General features: G+C 39.9%; 1 protein-coding gene across 2 annotated transcripts in view; it reads left to right on the forward strand.

Moving 5' to 3' along the window:
* ccdc186 (coiled-coil domain-containing protein 186) overlaps window positions 1-16,354 on the forward strand; it is a 39,679-nt gene extending 23,325 nt beyond the window's left edge. For both annotated transcript variants that reach the window (XM_047376767.1, XM_047376769.1), the window contains exons 15-16: window positions 5,804-6,023; window positions 11,083-16,354. In XM_047376767.1, the coding sequence (XP_047232723.1) occupies window positions 5,804-6,023; window positions 11,083-11,157 (295 nt within the window). In that variant the 3' untranslated portion in view covers window positions 11,158-16,354. The remainder of the gene's footprint in view (window positions 1-5,803; window positions 6,024-11,082) is intronic.
* Window positions 16,355-20,217: the final 3,863 nt, after the last annotated feature.

Consider the following 20,217-nt stretch of genomic DNA (forward strand, 5'->3'; position numbering starts at 1 on the left):
AGTGGCCCTGTCAAAGTCCAGAACAAAATTAATCGGAGAATCTGTTGCAATTCTTCAGAATTGTTTTTAACAAAAGCTTGAGTTGTTCTGCAAAAAGGAATGGGCAAATATGACAGTCTCTAGATCGACGATGCCTAAAGGACCTGCTGCTGTAATTGCAGTGAAATCTGATTTCAAGTGTTTCCTTAAGACAGCTGCATACAAATGCACACCACACCTTTCAGATGTTTATCTGGTTTAGTTTAACTGAACCGCAGTCTGATCTCCTTGATCAGGTTACCTTTAATGAAGTTTTCCAAGTGCTGTAATAATGTCCCCTTAGAAAGTCAGATAGAATAGCTGCAGTTTAAACTCATTTAATGCAAATCAACCACATGTAAATGAGCTAAAACCTAGCAAAAAAAAAGCACATCATCATTCAAAGGCAATAATGACACTAAACCTCAATGGTCTATTCAGGTGACTGGAGTTAATTGGATAATGTTATGAAGCAGGATGCCTTTTGTTCAGGATACCTTTTTATCTGTAGGACATCTTATCTGCTCAGCTTTCTGGGGTTAATTGATAACCTCAAGTTTGTCAGAAATGCACAGATTTGTATCACATACTTCAAGAGTTCATTACCTTTAAATATATTATGTTTTGTGGAAATTTAAATCAATTTCAGACTTTTAAAGCTATATTGGATTGCGACTGCAAAGAGATCTTTTTGCCCTGTCTCTGTCTTCACATCTTCCAGGCTAAATAATTCCCACCATCTCCATGTGCATCCTTGTGTTGCTGCTAGATTCGTAAAAAATTGACATGGGAATTGTATGTTTAAGAAATTGCCGTCTTGCATGTTCCTAACCTATTTCTCACATCTGTTACCCCCTGCTAATCTCTGCATGCCATTTATCTCATCATGTCAGCCATGTTTAATTTATGTCACGTTTTTATTTTACTAAAAACTATCGTGACGGATTTGGGGTCCATATATGGACCTTTTAAAAGCCTAGTCAGAGGTAAGTTTCTTTTCATGTCTGTGCTAGCTCAGGTGTTGTATTTGTGAGTGTGTAAGTAGATGGGGACATGATACAGTGGTGTCTTCTTTTGCAGTCTGCATCAAACCTACTGCTTATATTTTTGCTCCATAGATATACAGGTATGTCTCAATAAACTAGAATATCATTGAAAAGTTCATTTTTGGGTAATTCAGTCCGAAAAGCGAAACACAGAATCATTGCGAAAAGAGTGACAAATGCAAGCATTTATTTCTGTTGATTATTTTATACAACTAATAAGAACCCCAAATTGTCTTTCTCTGAATGCTTGACATTTCCTCCTTTTTCAGAAGAAAGGAAATGTGAGGAAAAAAATAATTTTTTGATACATGAGAAAGACGAGGTTGTCTAATGGTGCTGTGAGTATTCTGTTCAGAAGGTCGGTGAAATGATTAACTATGTCAAATGTTATGTTGTGGCCCACAATCATAGGGAAGACTGCTGGCTTGACAGTTGTCTAGCAGACAGTCATCAGAACCCTCTACATGAAGAGTAAGCCATTAAAGGACATTGCTGAAAATGCAAGCTTTTCACAGAGTGCTATGTACAAGCATAATGGAAAGTTGAGTGGGAGGAAAGGGTCTTTTCAGATGAAAATACCTTTAGCATTTTTCTCTGAAAATTGGAAATTAGTGATGATTTGAGAAGCCAAGTCATCTACGGGTGTTTCTCAGTCTGAAGGTCAGCCCAGCAAACATTTTAGATAACTGCATGTTTCCCTCTGCTGGAAATCTTTATATGGATATGCTCATACAGCAGGACTTGGCACATATCCACATTGCCAAAAGTAGCAATACCTGCGTTAATGACCAGGGTATCACTGTGTTTAATTAACCAGCAAACTCACCTGACCTAAACTCCACTGAGAATCTTTGAAGTATTGTCGAGAAGATGAGAGACAGCAGAGGAACCTGGGCTTCCTTAAGACCTCAGCAGAGCCACAGGCTGACTGCATTGAGGCACTAAATTATGCAAAAGGAGGCCTGACCAAGTATCTAGTGGACATACTGCACAGTACTCTTCCATAGGCTGACAAAGAAAAGGAATTTTGGGATTTCATTAACTGTGAGCCATAATATTTAAAACGCTTCACTCTATGTGTAATTAGATCAAACGAACTATAGTTGATATGAATTACCTAAATTAACTTTTTTGATTATATTCTAAGTTGTTAAGACGCACCTGTGTTTGCTTCAGTCATTTCGTCACTTCCACAGTGGATGGTAGGTTTGTGATGTGTTTGATCTGCAGTCAGTTTCTGCTTATGGTCTAAAATTACCTAGACCTTTCTGGACCCCTGCACAGATTGTAGCTGCATGCCACGGTAGGGAGTAGCTGATTAACTGCTTCAGCTGCATGTTAAATATAATCCTCCTCTTATCAGAATGATTTAGGCTTCTGCATGCTTATCCCTGTTGCGACCTCCACATTATTTGCATGGAAGAATTACTGAAATCCTGCTTTTTGCGTTAAACCCGTCCGAGCTCTTTTGGCAGTCAACAATAAATGTAAAATTCAAACAACATTTGGATGCTCAAATACAGATATTGTATAACTTTAGACCAAGGAAATCAATAGTTTTTATCTTCCAGGGGAAAAATATGGTCTTTGTACCACTGCTTTTTAAAACGGTTAAAACTCCCAAGACAACTAAAAATAGAGGAAGCTGGTTCCATTGTTGAGCAACAGTGGGGAAAAGAAAAAATCCCATCAAGTTTTATATCTGGTCCTTGGGACTACAAATAGATTTTGGTTTGAGAACCTGAGGGTTTGAGTTGGAGTGTGTGGCCTAACAAATTCGATGATAAAGGAAGGTGCTTGACTATCAGTACCCTGAAATTAAAGTTAGGAGTTTAAAAGGACTTAAAAAATGAACAGGTAACCATTGCAAAGACTTAAACATGAGTTATGTGAGCTGTTCTTATTCCAGTTGAGTCTTGCTGCAGAGTTTTGGACCAACTGAAGGCAATCAAGGGCTTTTTTGTTGATTCATGTGAAAATTGCCTGTTTTGATACAAAGCATCTTAGTTTTGAAATATTTATAAAAAGATTACAGTTTCCAACAAGCTGTTTCCGATTGACCTGCAAAAGTCTAATCTGTTGCCTCATCAGAGGAACCAAACTCTGCTAAACAATGATCAGATACTCGGAAGTTATTTTGCTAACCAGCTGAATGTCATTTGCATAAAAGTGGTAGGAGACATTATGAGTGGGTGAATATGTCCCACAAAGAAAAGTAGTTGGCCCAAGACATGACCTTGGGGAACCCCACATATTACATCACTAGTGTGACATGATTTAGTGACTTTGTTATTGTAATTACGGTTTTTCACTCGTCATATTTAGATAAACAGTAATATGGACAAGGCAGCTGTGCTATTTCCTCCTGTTGTGATTGTCTTCTTAGTTTTGTCCCTCCTCTACACTTCTATTATCCTCTAGAAATATGTTCAAACCGAAGCACATAGTCTCCCCTTTTGTTGATGAGCTCCACTCATCAACAAAAGAAATACAACACCCCATCTTCAACTTTGATCACAGCTCTGCAAACTAATTATCCTGGAGGTGAGTTTAGTTTTAACATGTGGCACTTTGAAATCCCCAGCCCCCCCTTTGCTCTGATATATTTCTTGTACAGCATCTCAGTCAAGATAGTTTTCAACATGTTGTTTGGTGATGGGGTTGATAAAACTGTCAGGACACCGATCTTGTTTATCTTCTAGAATTTGTCTCACACACTAGATGGGTGTTTGGGCTCATAGATGACAGTATTGCTGTCTGATCTAAATAACTTGGGAGGGGAAAAGGGTGCAGCATGGTTGCCAGTTTCCCTTTTTTGTCTTGTTTTGGTGATTTTAATCATTTTCTGAAATGTTTTTTTGCATAAACATTCTAATTCAAGTCTGCTACCTCAGGCCATGACCAGATGTAGAAAAACACATTCTCCTCTGGGGTTGTTTCCCCGGGCCTCCTGCTGCAAGGCAGATCAAAGTACACCAGTGAGAGGTGGTCCCTTAACTGCACCTGTAGATGGTTTGAGTTTTTGTTGACTGCTTTTGTTTCTCTGGAAAGTGCTTTCTTTCTAAATAAGTGGGAAAACTGGCAAAGAAGTTTTATCTTTGTGTCTACTGTTGATCCTGGCTTTCTGGTTGAAAGCAAAAACTGTACAAGGAATTACACGTTTTGTATGGCTCTTAAATGTTTTCCGACTTTATTGTATTTGTGGGAGATTTGATGTGATCGACCAGCACAAAATTGTGTATCCTTGTAAAGAGGAAGGAACATTCTTTGTGGTTTTCTAAATTAAAAACAAATCTAAAGTGTGATTTGCATTCATATTTAGCCCTCTTACTAAATACTTTGTATAACCACCTTTCGCTGCAATTACAGCTTTTTGGGTTATATCTCTACCAACTTTGGTCTGGACTTTGACTGGGCCAGTCTAACATATGCATATGCTTTGATTTAATCCATTCCATATGTTTAGGGTCATTGTCCTGCTGAAATGAGAACCTGCGCCCCAGTCTCAAGTCTTTTTCAGCCTGTAACAGTTCGTTTCCAGGGTTACAGTGAATTAAACTCCATCCATCTTCTTACATTGCTGCAGAAAAGCATACCCACAGCCTGAAGCTGCCTCCTCCATGTTTCCTGGTTGGGATATTTTCTGAGGAGAGATGTGTAGTGTTATCTTTTTTTGTTGTTACGTGAAACTCATAAAAGTCTCGTTAATGTATCTTCGGTGAATGTGTTTTCTGAGCTCATGCTCACCTTTGAAACTTCTCTCCCCGACACACCCTGCATTAGAGTTAAAATGGTAGCTGTGGTGGACTGGTTGTTTTTCATGTCTAGAAGGCATCGGGCTGGGTTGAGCAGATTTTAAAGTATTGATTGTTGAACCATCTGAAGAGCAGGGGATTGTTGACCTTTTCTGTTTGACTCCCTAAGGAATTCTTCTCCTCTTTTGAGTTTCTTTGAAAAATAAAAGAGGTGCAGATGTATAGGAGTTGTGCAGTTTTAATCCTAAACACAGAATGACTTTTTGATCTTTAATGTCTCAGATTAAGCCTAGCTGTCATTTAAATGTCAATATGCAGAGTAAAATCTGTGAATCAGTCATACATCGTTTTTTTTTTTTTTTGTTATGGGTTGCATATACAGAAGATAATTTAGGAGGCAGAATACGGCTCTCCTAGGATCTGGTTTCCTCTAAATTGAAAGGCTTGTCACTGTTCTCCGGGCTGCAAGGGGAAAATAAAACAACAGTTTTGTGCTGTTAGGTTAATGAATTCTTTCTGTCGCTCTCTGACACAAACACAGCTTAACCTCCAAACTGTGTTGTTATTGAGGTGGAAACGCATCCTGTATGTAAAGATTTATCCCAGCTTCCTCTTATTAACAGAAACATGCAGTTGATTAATTGAACGCTGCAGCCCATTATAATTCTGCCGTTTTTTATTACCTTTCCTCCTCTGACAGGCACAATAATAATCCTTCTATGACTGAATGGCTCCTGCACGCTTGGGTCCAATAAATGATCCCTCCCGGAATTGCCATTCCTGTAATGTCCCAGACCTCTGCTGCTACAAAATGCTTCATTGCTCTGTTGAAGCTCCCTGTGTTCTCTAACTATGAAACCTCGCTTTTCTCAATTTTCTCTCAACAGTCTGCGGCCGATACCACGCACCCACTTTGTTTCGTCTCCTTTATCAGAGAAAGCTTTGACTCATCGTCCCCCCGCTCCTTCTTTTCTCTGCCCACAGAATTATCCAGAGCTACGTGCTAAGAGAGGAGTCAGGGGCCCTCTCATCAGAGGCATCGGATATTAACAAGGCCCACCTTAGCCGGCGGGGGGGCATCATGGCATCGCTTTACACCTCCCACCCGGCGGACAGCGGGCTGACCCTAGACCTGTCTTTGGAGATTAACCGGAAGCTGCAGGCAGTGCTGGAGGACACGCTGCTGAAGAACATTACCCTGAAGGTAAATTTTTCCCAAGCGAGCATCACTCCACAGAGGTACTCTGTTGTGGAGAGAGGAAAAACTGATGAAGGGCTTATACAGGTCCTTCTCAAAATATTAGCATATTGTGATAAAGTTCATTATTTTCCATAATGTCATGATGAAAATTTAACATTCATATATTTTAGATTCATTGCACACTAACTGAAATATTTCAGGTCTTTTATTGTCTTAATATGGATGATTTTGGCATACAGCTCATGAAAACCCAAAATTCCTATCTCACAAAATTAGCATATTTCATCCGACCAATAAAAGAAAAGTGTTTTTAATACAAAAAACGTCAACCTTCAAATAATCATGTACAGTTATGCACTCAATACTTGGTCGGGAATCCTTTGGCAGAAATGACTGCTTCAATGCGGCGTGGCATGGAGGCAATCAGCCTGTGGCACTGCTGAGGTCTTATGGAGGCCCAGGATGCTTCGATAGCGGCCTTTAGCTCATCCAGAGTGTTGGGTCTTGAGTCTCTCAACGTTCTCTTCACAATATCCCACAGATTCTCTATGGGGTTCAGGTCAGGAGAGTTGGCAGGCCAATTGAGCACAGTGATACCATGGTCAGTAAACCATTTACCAGTGGTTTTGGCACTGTGAGCAGGTGCCAGGTCGTGCTGAAAAATGAAATCTTCATCTCCATAAAGCTTTTCAGCAGATGGAAGCATGAAGTGCTCCAAAATCTCCTGATAGCTAGCTGCATTGACCCTGCCCTTGATAAAACACAGTGGACCAACACCAGCAGCTGACACGGCACCCCAGACCATCACTGACTGTGGGTACTTGACACTGGACTTCTGGCATTTTGGCATTTCCTTCTCCCCAGTCTTCCTCCAGACTCTGGCACCTTGATTTCCGAATGACATGCAGAATTTGCTTTCATCCGAAAAAAGTACTTTGGACCACTGAGCAACAGTCCAGTGCTGCTTCTCTGTAGCCCAGGTCAGGCGCTTCTGCTGCTGTTTCTGGTTCAAAAGTGGCTTGACCTGGGGAATGCGGCACCTGTAGCCCATTTCCTGCACACGCCTGTGCACGGTGGCTCTGGATGTTTCTACTCCAGACTCAGTCCACTGCTTCCGCAGGTCCCCCAAGGTCTGGAATCGGCCCTTCTCCACAATCTTCCTCAGGGTCCGGTCACCTCTTCTCGTTGTGCAGCGTTTTCTGCCACACGTTTTCCTTCTCACAGACTTCCCACTGAGGTGCCTTGATACAGCACTCTGGGAACAGACTATTCATTCAGAAATTTATTTCTGTGTCTTACCCTCTTGCTTGAGGGTGTCAATAGTGGCCTTCTGGACAGCAGTCAGGTCGGCAGTCTTACCCATGATTGGGGTTTTGAGTGATGAACCAGGCTGGGAGTTTTAAAGGCCTCAGGAATCTTTTGCAGGTGTTTAGAGTTAACTCGTTGATTCAGATGATTAGGTTCATAGCTCGTTTAGAGACCCTTTTAATGATATGCTAATTTTGTGAGATAGGAATTTTGGGTTTTCATGAGGTGTATGCCAAAATCATCTGTATTAAGACAATAAAAGACCTGAAATATTTCAGTTAGTGTGCAATGAATCTAAAATATATGAATGTTAAATTTTCATCTTGACATTATGGAAAATAATGAACTTTATCACAATATGCTAATATTTTGAGAAGGACCTGTATAGTATCGATGAGAGCATATTTCTTCAAGGCCATTTAATATCCAGTGAGTGATTCCTGACAAGGCTGCACGGTGGCGCAGTTGGTAGCACTGTTGCCTTGCAGCAAGAAGGTCCTGGGTTCGGTTCCCATCCAGGGGTCTTTCTGCATGGAGTTTGCATGTTCTCCCCGTGCATGCGTGGGTTCTCACCGGGTACTCCGGCTTCCTCCCACAGTCCAAAGACATGCCTGTTAGGTTAATTGGTCTCTCTAAATTTCCCTTAGGTGTATGAATGAGTGTGTGCGTGGTTGTTTGTGTGTTGCCCTGCGATGGACTGGCGACCTGTCCAGGGTGTACCCTGCCTCTCGCCCATAGACTGCTGGAGATAGGCACCAGCTTCCCCGTGACCCACTATGGAATAAGCGGTAGAAAATGACTGACTGATTCCTGACAATAGATTTCCTGGATCAGTATCCATGTTTCACATATATTGACACCATCAAGGCCCTTTCAGCACAAGGCAGCAACCGGTTCATGTGGATGTCTTGACTAAATTACTCCTCTGCTGTTTTCCTCTTGACATTTTTGCAGCAGAAGGCAGCTCTAGCAAAGTATACAAAGTTCTGCAGGTTTATGCAGTTACCACAAGTTAATTTAACTTGTGATCAGCTTTTAGGCTTTTCTCCTTCATGGTTGTATCCTTCAGTTATTTCCTGCAGCACAGAGTCATTTTGATTTTTTCTTCTAGTATCTGAAGAAAATTAGTGTGACAAGAGTTTGATTAAATCATTTGGGCTGCAGCTGTAGATCGTCTGCCTGACTGCCCATCTGTTAATATTTTTCCAGTGTTCCCATTCGGTGTTATTCTCCATTATGTTCTGTTAGTTCTTTCAAGTCGGGAATTGGATTCAATTGGATTTTGCATAAGAACCAATTCTCTAGAGGTTTTTTCCATCCATCCATTCTTCTTTCTTTCCTTCCTTCCTTTCCTCCTTCCTTCCTTCCTTCCTTGCTCTTGCTTTTTACCTTCCTTTCCTCCTTCCTTCCTTGCTTGTTTCCTTCTTTTCTTGTATGCTTGCTCGTTTCCTTTCTTTCTTTCATGCTTGTTTCCTTCCTACTTTCCTTCCTTGCTTGCTTGCAAACTTTATGCTTTAAAATGTGCAGAGGGATAAAGAGCTCTTAGAAGACTCTTCAGAACTTCTTTCTGTTAGATTATCTGTAGATACCGTTGTATATTACAGCCTACCTCACATAATGAACCATTTAATCTGCTGGGAATAGCAAATGTTCAGCCCGATCCGTGGTTCTTTAAATCATTTTGAACAGACATGTCTAAATGAAGCATGAGGAGCATTAATGTAGAAGGGACCAATGTGTGAATGATAAAACGCTGTCAAAGACTGATGAAACTGTTGGTGTCCTAACTTATCGTGGTCACGGGCAAATTTAAAAACAGCTTCTGTCGAAACCAAAGATAAAAGAAAAAATGAATTTATCGCAGGGAAGAGGGTCATATTCAGAAATTCAGTGGACAACAGCATCTGTCATTCCTCGCAGTCAGCAGTTCAACTAATTTGCAGAGATGCACAAATTGTTTCTTTTTTTGAGCCATGCTCAGCCCTTTTTTAAGGGTTTGGAAAAGGCTATGAAATTGGGCTGCTTTTTTCTCTTTTTCACTTTTAGATTAGTTTTTGTCCAGAACATTTACCACATCTGTTCAGTCCTCGCTTCCACATCAGCCCAGAAGACAGCAGGATCCCTCCTTGCCTCTACTTCAGCACCTCTGTATTCTGTCAGCTGATAAAGCAGAATATTAATGCAGAGCTTCCTGTAGTTTATTAGGCCCTGGAATGTGGTCCTAATCTTCATTTTAAAGACCCTTAATATAAAACAAGAAATTCTTCTTGTTCAGTTTATGGATATTAGCAAATTAACCACATTCATTTATATTCCTTTCCTTTTGGTTATCAAATTCTTTAAGCAGAATAGTATTTTTGTTAAGGAAATACAATTATGATCCTGTTACTCATCAATTAAAACCAATCCTGCTTCAAGTATTGTTACTCTGTTTCTTACAGTACCTTGCAAAAGTATTCATACCCTTGAAATCATAAGCCATTCAATCATATTATAACCACAAACATTAACTTAATACTCTATTATGAATTTTATTTGATAAACCAACACAAGGCGGTGCATTATTGTGAAGGGGATGAAAAATAACAATCGATTTTCACATTTTTGTACAAATCAAACTCTTAAAAAACCTGAAATCCCAAAATAAACACAGTCCATCTGATTGCCTTCAGAGATCATTGCTATAAAGAATCCACTTGTGTGCAGTTTAACCTCCATCTAAAGCTGTTCTGTGAAGGCCTCACAGGTTGGGTTTTAAAAGTACTGTGGGATATGTCTTAAAATGGCCTAGTCAAAGTCCAGAAACAAAAGTAAAGGTTTTTGGTTCTAATGTGACAAAATGTAAGCAAGTTGAGGGGTATGAATACTATTGTACACTGCAAAATGTATATCTTTACAACACAAAACATGTTTGTTTCCTGTTTATGTTGTGTTATACTTGTCATGAATGGCATCTGATTAATGGTGCTGTAGATGAAAGGAGGAGGAAGTGTCTAGAATTGGAAAATGGCGCTTCAGGAAGCTTAGGACTTTAAATAGACAGAATACATACCTATTGTGTCAACTTAAGTAGTTTTTTGACCGACCGTTTTAGTAAAATAAAACACTAAAGGAAAGATAAATGGCATACTGCAGTCTTATTTTCAAGACAGCTGTATTTATAATAACTTTACATCAACAAAAGGGGTCAGAGATGGTAGTTAAAATAGAGCCCCGGTCAGAAGAATGTCTGCCCTCCCTCTGGTTTCCATCGCGCCCACCCTTTCAGAGCATGTTACCATCCTGTCTACATGTATTGTCACAGCTTCCACAGCGTTTGTCTGTTTGCTCTCTAAAAAGCATGTTGGCTGGAGCTTAGATAAATATTTTCACATTTCGCACCCAATCAGCTTCCTGTTGTGTCAAACTGGAGCTGTCAAACTTCCAGGCTCCCTGCTCGAGAGCCCAAATGAGAAAACAAATTGTAATAATGTGCGAGAGTGTGTTCTAGCTGAGTCTTTTTTTTTTTACCTTTCAGTGAATGAAAGATGATTGGCACAAAACAGGAAGTCATGATATGAAACACTCACCGAGAGCACAATAACATGACAACAAAACAAAAATGCTTAACAAACCAAAAGGCAAATCAAGATTTCACTTTTATTGTGATGGATTAGGTAGCTTTTCAGTTTGCAGGTCTGATGATTATTGTTCTACATCCAAACAGTTTCAGCTCTCAGTGTTTGTATTTTTACCCCATTTCTCTTTTTTGCAGGAGAATCTGCAGACTCTGGGGTCTGAGATTGAAAAACTCATAAAGCAGCAGAAGAATCTAGAAGATGGAGTCTGAAAGAAGTGAAAAGGAACTACTTAAGCAACTCCTCCTCCCCGACAAATGAAGAAGCAGATAGTACGTTGTAAGTGCCAGTGAGATGTGGGACCTCTTGAACCATTTCTGTCCATTTGGAGGAAATGTCTGAGCTTACTTGAACAGTTGCTACTCCATCCACGTTGTGCCACCTCTATTTATAGAACCTGACACAATAACGTTTCTTCTGGCCCACATTTACCTCCCCAAAGTATTGCAAAGAGAACTCTTTGGGCTCATCGCTTCAGACTTGAACTGCCTTGTGGCAGTATCGTGAATGTTTAGCTAAATCTCCTTGGAAACGAATTACCAGTAAAACAATCCAGGTAATTTTGGAAAAGTGTGAAATTTGATTTCAGTATTGCCCCAGGTCTGGATAAGTATTGAAAAAGAAGAGCTTGGGAAAATATTCATGTTTAGACTTAATTCAATGTCCCATAGTTAAATGTTTTGTTTTTCTGTCTGTCCTTCATTCACTGGCTTTCTTGTATCCTTTCTTTCCTTCCTTGCCTGCTTCCTTGTGTCCTACCTCCCATTGTTACTTTTGTCCTTCCTTTATTATTCATTTCCTCCCCTCTTTCCCTGTGTCCTTCCCCTGTTTCCTTCTTTGTGTCCATCATTTCCCTATTTCCTTCCTTATTCCCTTTCTCCCCTTTCTCATGTCCTTCTTTCCCTATTTCCTTTCTCCTCTCTTTCCTTCCTTCCTTATCATTCATTCATTTCCTTCATTATGCATGTTCTTTCTTTCCTCCATCACTCAATTGTTTTCTTCCTTCTTCACTTTCCTCCCTTCCTTGTGTCCTTAATTCCTGCCCATTTCTGTTTCTTTCCAGTTTCCATATTTAAAGCCTGTCAGCTGTAGAAATGTCTGCCAACATTTTAGTGTTTTAAATTTAAAAATAAATCCAAGGGACATAGTCTGAGAACATATGGATTTCTTTCTATAAGAAAGATGCATAAGAATCTTGAAAGTTACTGAACTGAAACGATCCTTGCCAGCATCCCATGAAGTCTGCCTGGAAAATGCCAAATGTGTTTTTACTTCTTCAGCTGGACATTTGAAGCGAAACAACAGCAAAAAAAAAACAGATCAGTCCTCACTTTAGGAGAGCCTGCATTCCACTGGTGCATTTTTCTTCTGTTTATTTCTTTTTTGCTCCCGCCCTGCGCAGCACTTACAGCCGAGTCAGTAGAGCAAGGTGCCTCTTATCATAAGCCCGCCCATCTTTGTGGCACAGGTGCTAGATTTCAGGAAGCATCTTTGTAATGTTCCCCTGCAGCCGACAGCATAACGCCACCTGCTCTTCAGCTGCATTAAGAATGAATCAGTCTCTGATTAAATGTAATATCATGTGAAAGGTTGAAATGTACAGCTGGTCTTAAATTCTGCCACTCTGAATGTAATTTTTTTTCCTCCTTTAAATTTATTTAATATATTTTTTATTTCATTACATCTGAGTTTTAGTTTTCACTATCATGACGACTTTTCTTTTTAGTTTCTTTGTTCTTAAGGGAAAATGTAGGAATTTTGAAGTACGGCTCTGGTAAAAGGTTATAAGCAGTCATACCCCCGTCCTATTGCTCATCTAGTAATCATTTCAGTGGCTTAGGAAGGGATGCTAATGCTCTAGCCAACTTTTCCTACACTGTCAACACTGAAGAATAGAAATTTTAATATAAGCAAGGCTGCCACAGATTTTTTTTTTTGATTTTTCGGACCTGCCATTGAAACATAAGAGCCACTGCTATGTCACAGCAATGATCTGGTAGGTGTATTTAGTTGATGCTCAACAGATGCTAAGTCTGCAATGAAGAGAATGCCGAATGCCTGAAGTGGCTGCAACTGACGGAAGCCTGACCTACTTTTCAATCTATTAATATGATTAATAATTATTTGACCAACTGGGAGCATTGTGGATAGAGTATTGAAGTTTCTCCAGATCATTAATTGGGAGCAAAAAAATTAAAATAAAACGAGACTGTGACGTCAGAACAAAAGTAACGTACCCTGCCCTTCTGCAGTTACACACTGGGAATTGTACATCTTTTATTCCAATGCAAACACAACATGCAAAACGGGGGCACATCAAAAGGGACATTGATTGACTTGATGATCCTCAAAATGTACTAGGTACACCAACGTGATGGGCAAGAAAACAGTGTGATAGTAGCTTTAACATCCTACCTGCAGTCACCAACTGTCTCGCCAACATTGTTTAATAATCCAGATTAATTGGTCCTGGTTAGTCTCGGAGGGGCCAAAACCAAAGCACACTTCTACTATCTTAAAACAACTCCAGTCTCTTGACTTAAGCAACTCCTCCTTCCCGACAAATGAAGAAGCAGATAGTACGTTGTAAGTGCCAGTGAGATGTGGGACCTCTTGAACCATTTCTGTCCATTTGGAGGAAATGTCTGAGCTTACTTGAACAGTTGCTACTCCATCCACGTTGTGCCACCTCTATTTATAGAACCTGACACAAGAACTTTTCTTCTGGCCCACATTTACTTCCCCAAAGTATTGCAAAGAGAACTCTTTGGGCTCATCGCTTCAGACTTGAACTGCCTTGTGGCAGTATCGTGAATGTTCATCTAAATTTCCTTGGAAACTAATAACAATCCAGGGTTCCTACGCATTTTGGAAAAGTGTGAAATCTGATTTCAGTATTGTCCCAGGTCTGGATAAGTATTGAAAAAGAAGAGCTTGGGAAAATATTCATGTTTAGACTCAGTCTCAAAGACCTTGGAAAACTTTGGAAAACTGGAGTTTTCTCACCAATCCTGACCCTTGGTCCATCAAAAAATCAGACTGGATGTGACGATTTGTAGCTCATTATATTATTCACTCACAAAACACCCCTTTTTGTTAACATTGTACCTACAGGATTTTCTAGCTTGTATGGCCACTGAGTAATCAGAAAACTGAAACTGAAACACAGTTGAGTTTGATTTGATATCATTCCCTAAATCCAAGTTTGGGATTCAGGTGTAAATGGGGCACATTAAAAGCATTATTTGTTCTTGGTACACTGCCGTCCAATTCAGTTAATATATTTACTTTGCAAATAATTCATACTGAACCTTCTTTTGCTAAAGTTACTACTAAAGGTAACCCAAATACCACCAGTGGTATGTCTACCATGGGTGTAATAAAACAGTAAAGCAGTGTAAAAAGAGTGGTAAATCTACTGTTTTAATTTTTATAGTTCCTTACTTCTCTATTACCCAGTTACTCTGACCGGAAACAGGTTCCGCTCTCAGTACATGTTTCACACAGGAAGATCATTTATGGTGCAACACCTCCTACTTCCATTTGCTGTGTAAATATTCATTGGTTCCTACGCAAATAGCCATCCCATACAAACATGACCAATGGTTTAAAGGTTGGGAAAATGTTGATCTCATAAACCACTATGATATTTGTGAGATTGCGGTTGCTCTACGAGGGTAGGAGTCTGCTTTGATCATGGCCCCTCTTAGACTAGCTGTAGCACAAGCTAATCCGGATTTATCCACAGTAAAAATGTCTAGCGAGTTATCCACTGCATGTAAGATATTGACTGCTTCTGGCCTTTTAAATAGAATTGAAGTGACAAATACTCCAACTCTTTTTGTCTCTTCCTCGTTGAAATCTGTCCTGGTTAAAAGCCTTTTAGTAACAACTTATCTACCTAAATGTTTTGCGGCATTTTACCCATTCCTGGTTTTAAACGTTGGGCACAGAAAAAAGGTCTTTGCACTCCATGTAGGATGTGAATTTTATGAGAAAACAGACAAAAATGTTTGTTTGTATGCTCCCTTCCTTTTTTGTAGCATCGTTGAGTTTAATCAAGAGTAGAAGAAGAATCAAAGGCAGAGCAGAAGTTTTGTAGCTGCAGCTCAGGAATGCAAAAAATAATATCCAGGGACAAAGTGCAATGCAGTTGCATTCAATGGCTTTTTATTTTCTTTGATGTAACTGCTGGTGTATTGTTTTTATGCTCGTTTGTGCAACATTTGAATATTAAGAGGGAGACATGTGCATGTGTGCCTTCTTTAACCCCTCCAGCTTTTGTGTTTACACCCAGTGTATATGCTTTAGCTGCCCAGGCTTGTTAGATGGACCATTACAGCCAGTTTGTTTTTCTTTCCAGAGTCAGTCTGCCACCGCCAGCATGCACACGCCTGCAGCTCAGTACCTCTTCATAATAAGAAAATATTAGCTCGATCATTCAGGCCCTGCAAGATGGAGGTTAAAGAGCAACACTGTTTGCTGCAGCCACCGCAAATGATAAGCCTGCCTTTTTTGTTGTTTTCTTGTTTTAAAGGGGTATGAATGGTTGCAGGCTTCTCCCATCGCCATTCACCCCAAGGCTATGCAAATGTGGACCACTACATGTATAAAGATAAAGATGAAAGTCTCACTATCGAGGTCAGGGAGACCTTAAAGCCTCTCCGCTGCAGCAGCGAGTGCCCAGCATTTGATGGAACTCCATGTTTATTGCATCCGATCTCACTTCTTTACCAAATATGATTAATTTGTTAACCTGCAGGAAACAGAAACCTGAGATTTCTTCTCATATTGAAACATAGAAACTCTCTAGACAAATAAAATCTAATTTGCCTTAAATATAGCTTCTTTTTGGGCAGTGGGTTGATAAATTTTCTTTCATGGGGCTCACTTTTTTTAGTCTCGCTGTTTGTTTCTGATGCAGAATTGAACTGCCGCCTATGCAACAGATTGGCTTAGGGCATTCTAATTAAGTCCCCACAACTCTCAGAGGCTTTCTAATGGGCTTTTTTAGGTTGTGTCCCCCCCCCCCCCCCCCAACATCAGGCTGGGTACTCGCTGATCTCAGATTTGCTGCGTTCCGCAGCTTTAAAACAAAGCCATGCTGCAGCTTTGTGCGGATGAACGGATCAGGCCTCATGTTTCACTACGATTATGAAGAAATGGTGTTCAGTATGTGCCAATCTGTAAATGGGGCAAAAAAAAGAAAACTAAATGAGATGTCTGTTGTTTTGCTGTTCTGCGATGATTTTCCCATTCCTGTTTTGTGGAGTATTCAAACTGTGATTATAATATATGAATTTGTAGATAAGTCGTGTAAAATGATGAGATGCTTTTAAAGAAAAAACTGATTCTGGAGGATGTTTGTACATACTGTGTTCCCAGGGAATAAAAGGAGATGAATCTTAACTTGCTTTGTGTTCTTTGACCTGTCTGGGTGGAGATGCAGACTGAACATTTGTTCCTATGGTTTGTTTTTATAATGCATGATATTAAGTCTAAATCAGGTAATAAAAGCCATAACACCTTCACCCTACTGACTTCTCTTAGTTGCACGTCTTACTTCAAAAGCAGCAGCGTCGTCGTTGTTTGAGGTCATGCATATGTCCGCGCTGTCAGTCAAAGCAGATGATTGAAAGCAGAAGGGTTGCTTCAACATCAAAAACATATCTGGGGTGAATTTTTAACCCACATGTCCTTAATCATTTTACTGTAATTGAAACAGCAGCTTTAAAACGGGATCGTTGCTGCAGTTCATCTTTGCATCATTGTTTATGGGTTATTTGAAACCAAAGAAAATAAACGTTTGTTTTGAACAGAGCCTTGCTGATGTAAACTGTTTTTTATTAAGATTTTATGCGACAAACCAGCACAAAGTAGCACATAATCTAAAAAGGGGATGGAAATGTATTTTTACATTTTTCTCTTTACAAAAAAAGGTCTTCAGCCCCCTCTATTGCAGCTGTGCTGTGAAGGCCTCAGAGGTTTGTTAGAGAACATTATTGAACATTATGAAGACTAAGGAACACAGCGGACAGGGCAGGATTGACGTGGGCAAGTTCAAAGCAGGATTAGATTATAAAACGATAACCCAAGTTTTGAACATTTCACAGACCACAGTTTAATCCATCATCTGAAAAAGGAAAGACGATGGCACAGATGCAAACCTGCTAAAACAAGGCCGTCCACCTAATATGACAGGCTGGGCAAGGACGAGTCAGGCGTTTATCAGGGAAGCAGATAAAGAAAGAGGACCATGGTAACTCTGGAGGAGCTGCTGAGATTAACATCTCAGGTAGGAGAATTTTACAAAACAGCTGTTAATCTTCTTCTACACAAATCTGCTCTTTATGGAAGAAACCCATAAGAACCTCCATTTGCAGTTTGCCAGACCCAAAATGGAAGGGTTTAAATCATAGCATTTTAATGTGTAAAAATGGCCCAGTTGTGGCAAGACTTGAAAATCCATCTTCAGTGATGCTAATCCAGTCTGACAAAGCTGAAATGATTTTGCAAAGAACGTGCAACGTTTTAGTCTCTAAATGCGCAAAGCTGATAGAGACATACCCCAGAAGACTTGAAGCTGTAACCAAAACAAGTGGTTCTATAAAAATTATAATCCATGTATCATTTTCTTTTTCCTTCACAATTATGCATTTGTTTGTGTTGGTCCATCACTTCAAATCCCAATGAAATACATTAGGCCACATATGATTATGATGTGAAAAAAATATGAAAGATTATTTCCTCATTAGACCAAGACAGATTGGTGTCATTTATCAATCTGAGGTTGAAAACTAAAAGCCTGGAAATGAAAAAAGAAATGTCAACAAGAGTTTAAAGAAGTTAATTTTTCTAATCTCCATCAAGCCAGGACTGCAACCGATGTTTTGCATCGAAACAGCAGCCATCAGAGGAATTTTGGTGAACAATACTTAGTCACTGCGTCTGATCACGTCAAAATTCACCACCGTGCTGGTCCTTCATTTATTCCTTTTTTCCCACAGATGAATCTGTGCAGACATAAAAAAAACCCGCCCCCGCACCAACTGACAGCACCTGTCTTCAAAAAACAACATCATTCAATGGAAGAATGAGAAATCTGCTTCCTTACAGATTCCACGGATTCCTGTCACGTCTTAGTGAATCTTGCCATTTTCCACACAGCCAGCAGCGGGCAATGGGTTCAAATCTCTAATTCAGGCCAGTGGGTACTGGCGGGCTATTTTTAGCCCAGAGAACAGCCCCCTATCAGCCTTGATGACAACCCTTGAATTCATAAAGCATCAACCGTTTCCGTTGGGTCAAAGCTGGATGTATGATAGCAGCTCTTTGAGGAACACAGATAACAGCTTTGTCCCGTCCCTGTGTGTCTGCTCAGTTTACTGCTGTCCACCTTTAAAAACTAATCAAAAGCTTGCAGGCTCAGGCCTGTGAATGGACCGTTATAATGAATGTTATTACAGTCCATTTTACCTTCTGTCTTATTTTATTCCATGGTCAAAAATAGGTCCTTTCAGTTGAGATTAAGCATGTGACCATCAGGTCTGTTCACCCTCTCATGTGTACAACGTCTTGGTGACACTTTGATTGGATGCCTCTCTCAAACGCTTTTATCCATCACATCTGTGACACATCACCAAACTAAGCTGCTCGTTCTAGTTATTCAGAGTTGTGATGGATCAAAAGAAACTTTCACTGTTTCTGATCATGACAGTTTTGCAGCACAGCACCGGCTGTCGTGTTGTTCCGTCAACCGGAGAGGACAAATTTAAAGAAGAAGACCAGGGCAAGTTGAAATTGAAACTATAACCCGTGCTTGCTGTGCACGTCTGGAAAATGTCTCCTGTCTGTTCTGTTGAGGACTGACAAGTTGAAGCCCTGAGTCGACGAGGAGTTGAAAGAAAGCATGTGAGGGATCAAGGTTTTTTTATTAGCAGGGTGGAGTTTGGCTTTGCTGCTCAGCAGAGGTGAACAAAACAAAGTTGCTCAATCTTTGTGTTTCAGAGCAAATTTTGTTGATGCCTTGAAGACGTTTGCATTCAGTCATTGTGGTCACCTTATATTTTAGTTTTCTTAGGTCACCAAGCATTTATATTGTTCTTTTTTCTGTGTGCATGAGTTTGAAATTATTGAGAATTTTCTCTCATCCACACAAAGGGAAAATCATACAGGCTCCAGAATATATTCAAATAATTGTAACTTAACAAGTTGGAGAGAAACCAAATAATTGTTCCTGCCCACAACAAGATTCTGGCATAAATCTGCCTGACTATCTGACCCCTGACAGTTAATTTACATTGCTTAGATTTCTTGAAAGGACTAATTTGTTAGGCAGAATTACCATATTTTCAGATTTGATGTGTTTTTATGATCATCGTCCTTCTGAAACACCTCATTATGTCTACATTTCCACCATTCAGTTGTTGATATAACACAAAGTTGAAGAATTTAGAGGTTGTTTGGTTCTTCATTATTCAATCACTCTCTGCATTGCACAAGAGGCCCTCAGCATGGTTTGAAAGCCTCATCGTGACTTCTTAAAACTTTCTTTTTGCTGTTGTGGCCAAACAGTTCAATATTTATTTTGCTTTTTTTCTATATTTCAACATTTAGACTGATAACTACTGTAGTGAGCGTGTTGAGTAGTTTTCAATAAAGGTGTTTCCTTAATACTGGCGATTAATAGCAACTGTGAAAAACGTTTCTCCATGCTGCCAGTGTTGACTAAAGCAAGACTAAAACCGCAAAGGTGGCAAGATTATAACAGCATATGGCTAGCAAGTACAAGCTGCAGATTTTTGTTTGATAAAAGAATAATGTGATGCTTAAGCATAACACCCTGGGGGAAAAGGTTCCTCTTAAACCTGTTCAAACTTTACACTCTTTAGGATGCAGCTCTTTATCAGATGCTTACCTGAAAATGGTCAGCCACTTTAAAAGGAGGTCCAAAACCCCACAGACTGTTGACATTTTGAAGGTTTGCACTCTAGCTGTGTCCAGAACAAGAAAACAGTGACCCTATCTTCTTGTGTCTACCAGTACACATCTTATAATTCCCCTTGGGAACCAGGTATTTGGGTCCCCTTGGGGAACCGGATCATTTTCTACCTAAGTAAAGAAACGCTTTCATCCCTTTTTCTCTGGATTCTTTTGTCTCTGGCATGCATTTGTCACCTTTAAAGTGTAATACCCCTAATGCTTGCTGGCCCAATCAGAAGGCTTTGAACACTGTGAGAAGTCGCTCGATGTGTGTTTAAATTCATCTCTTA

This window comes from Girardinichthys multiradiatus, chromosome 10 (genome assembly GCF_021462225.1).
Source record: "Girardinichthys multiradiatus isolate DD_20200921_A chromosome 10, DD_fGirMul_XY1, whole genome shotgun sequence".
Taxonomy (NCBI): Eukaryota; Metazoa; Chordata; class Actinopteri; order Cyprinodontiformes; family Goodeidae; genus Girardinichthys; species Girardinichthys multiradiatus.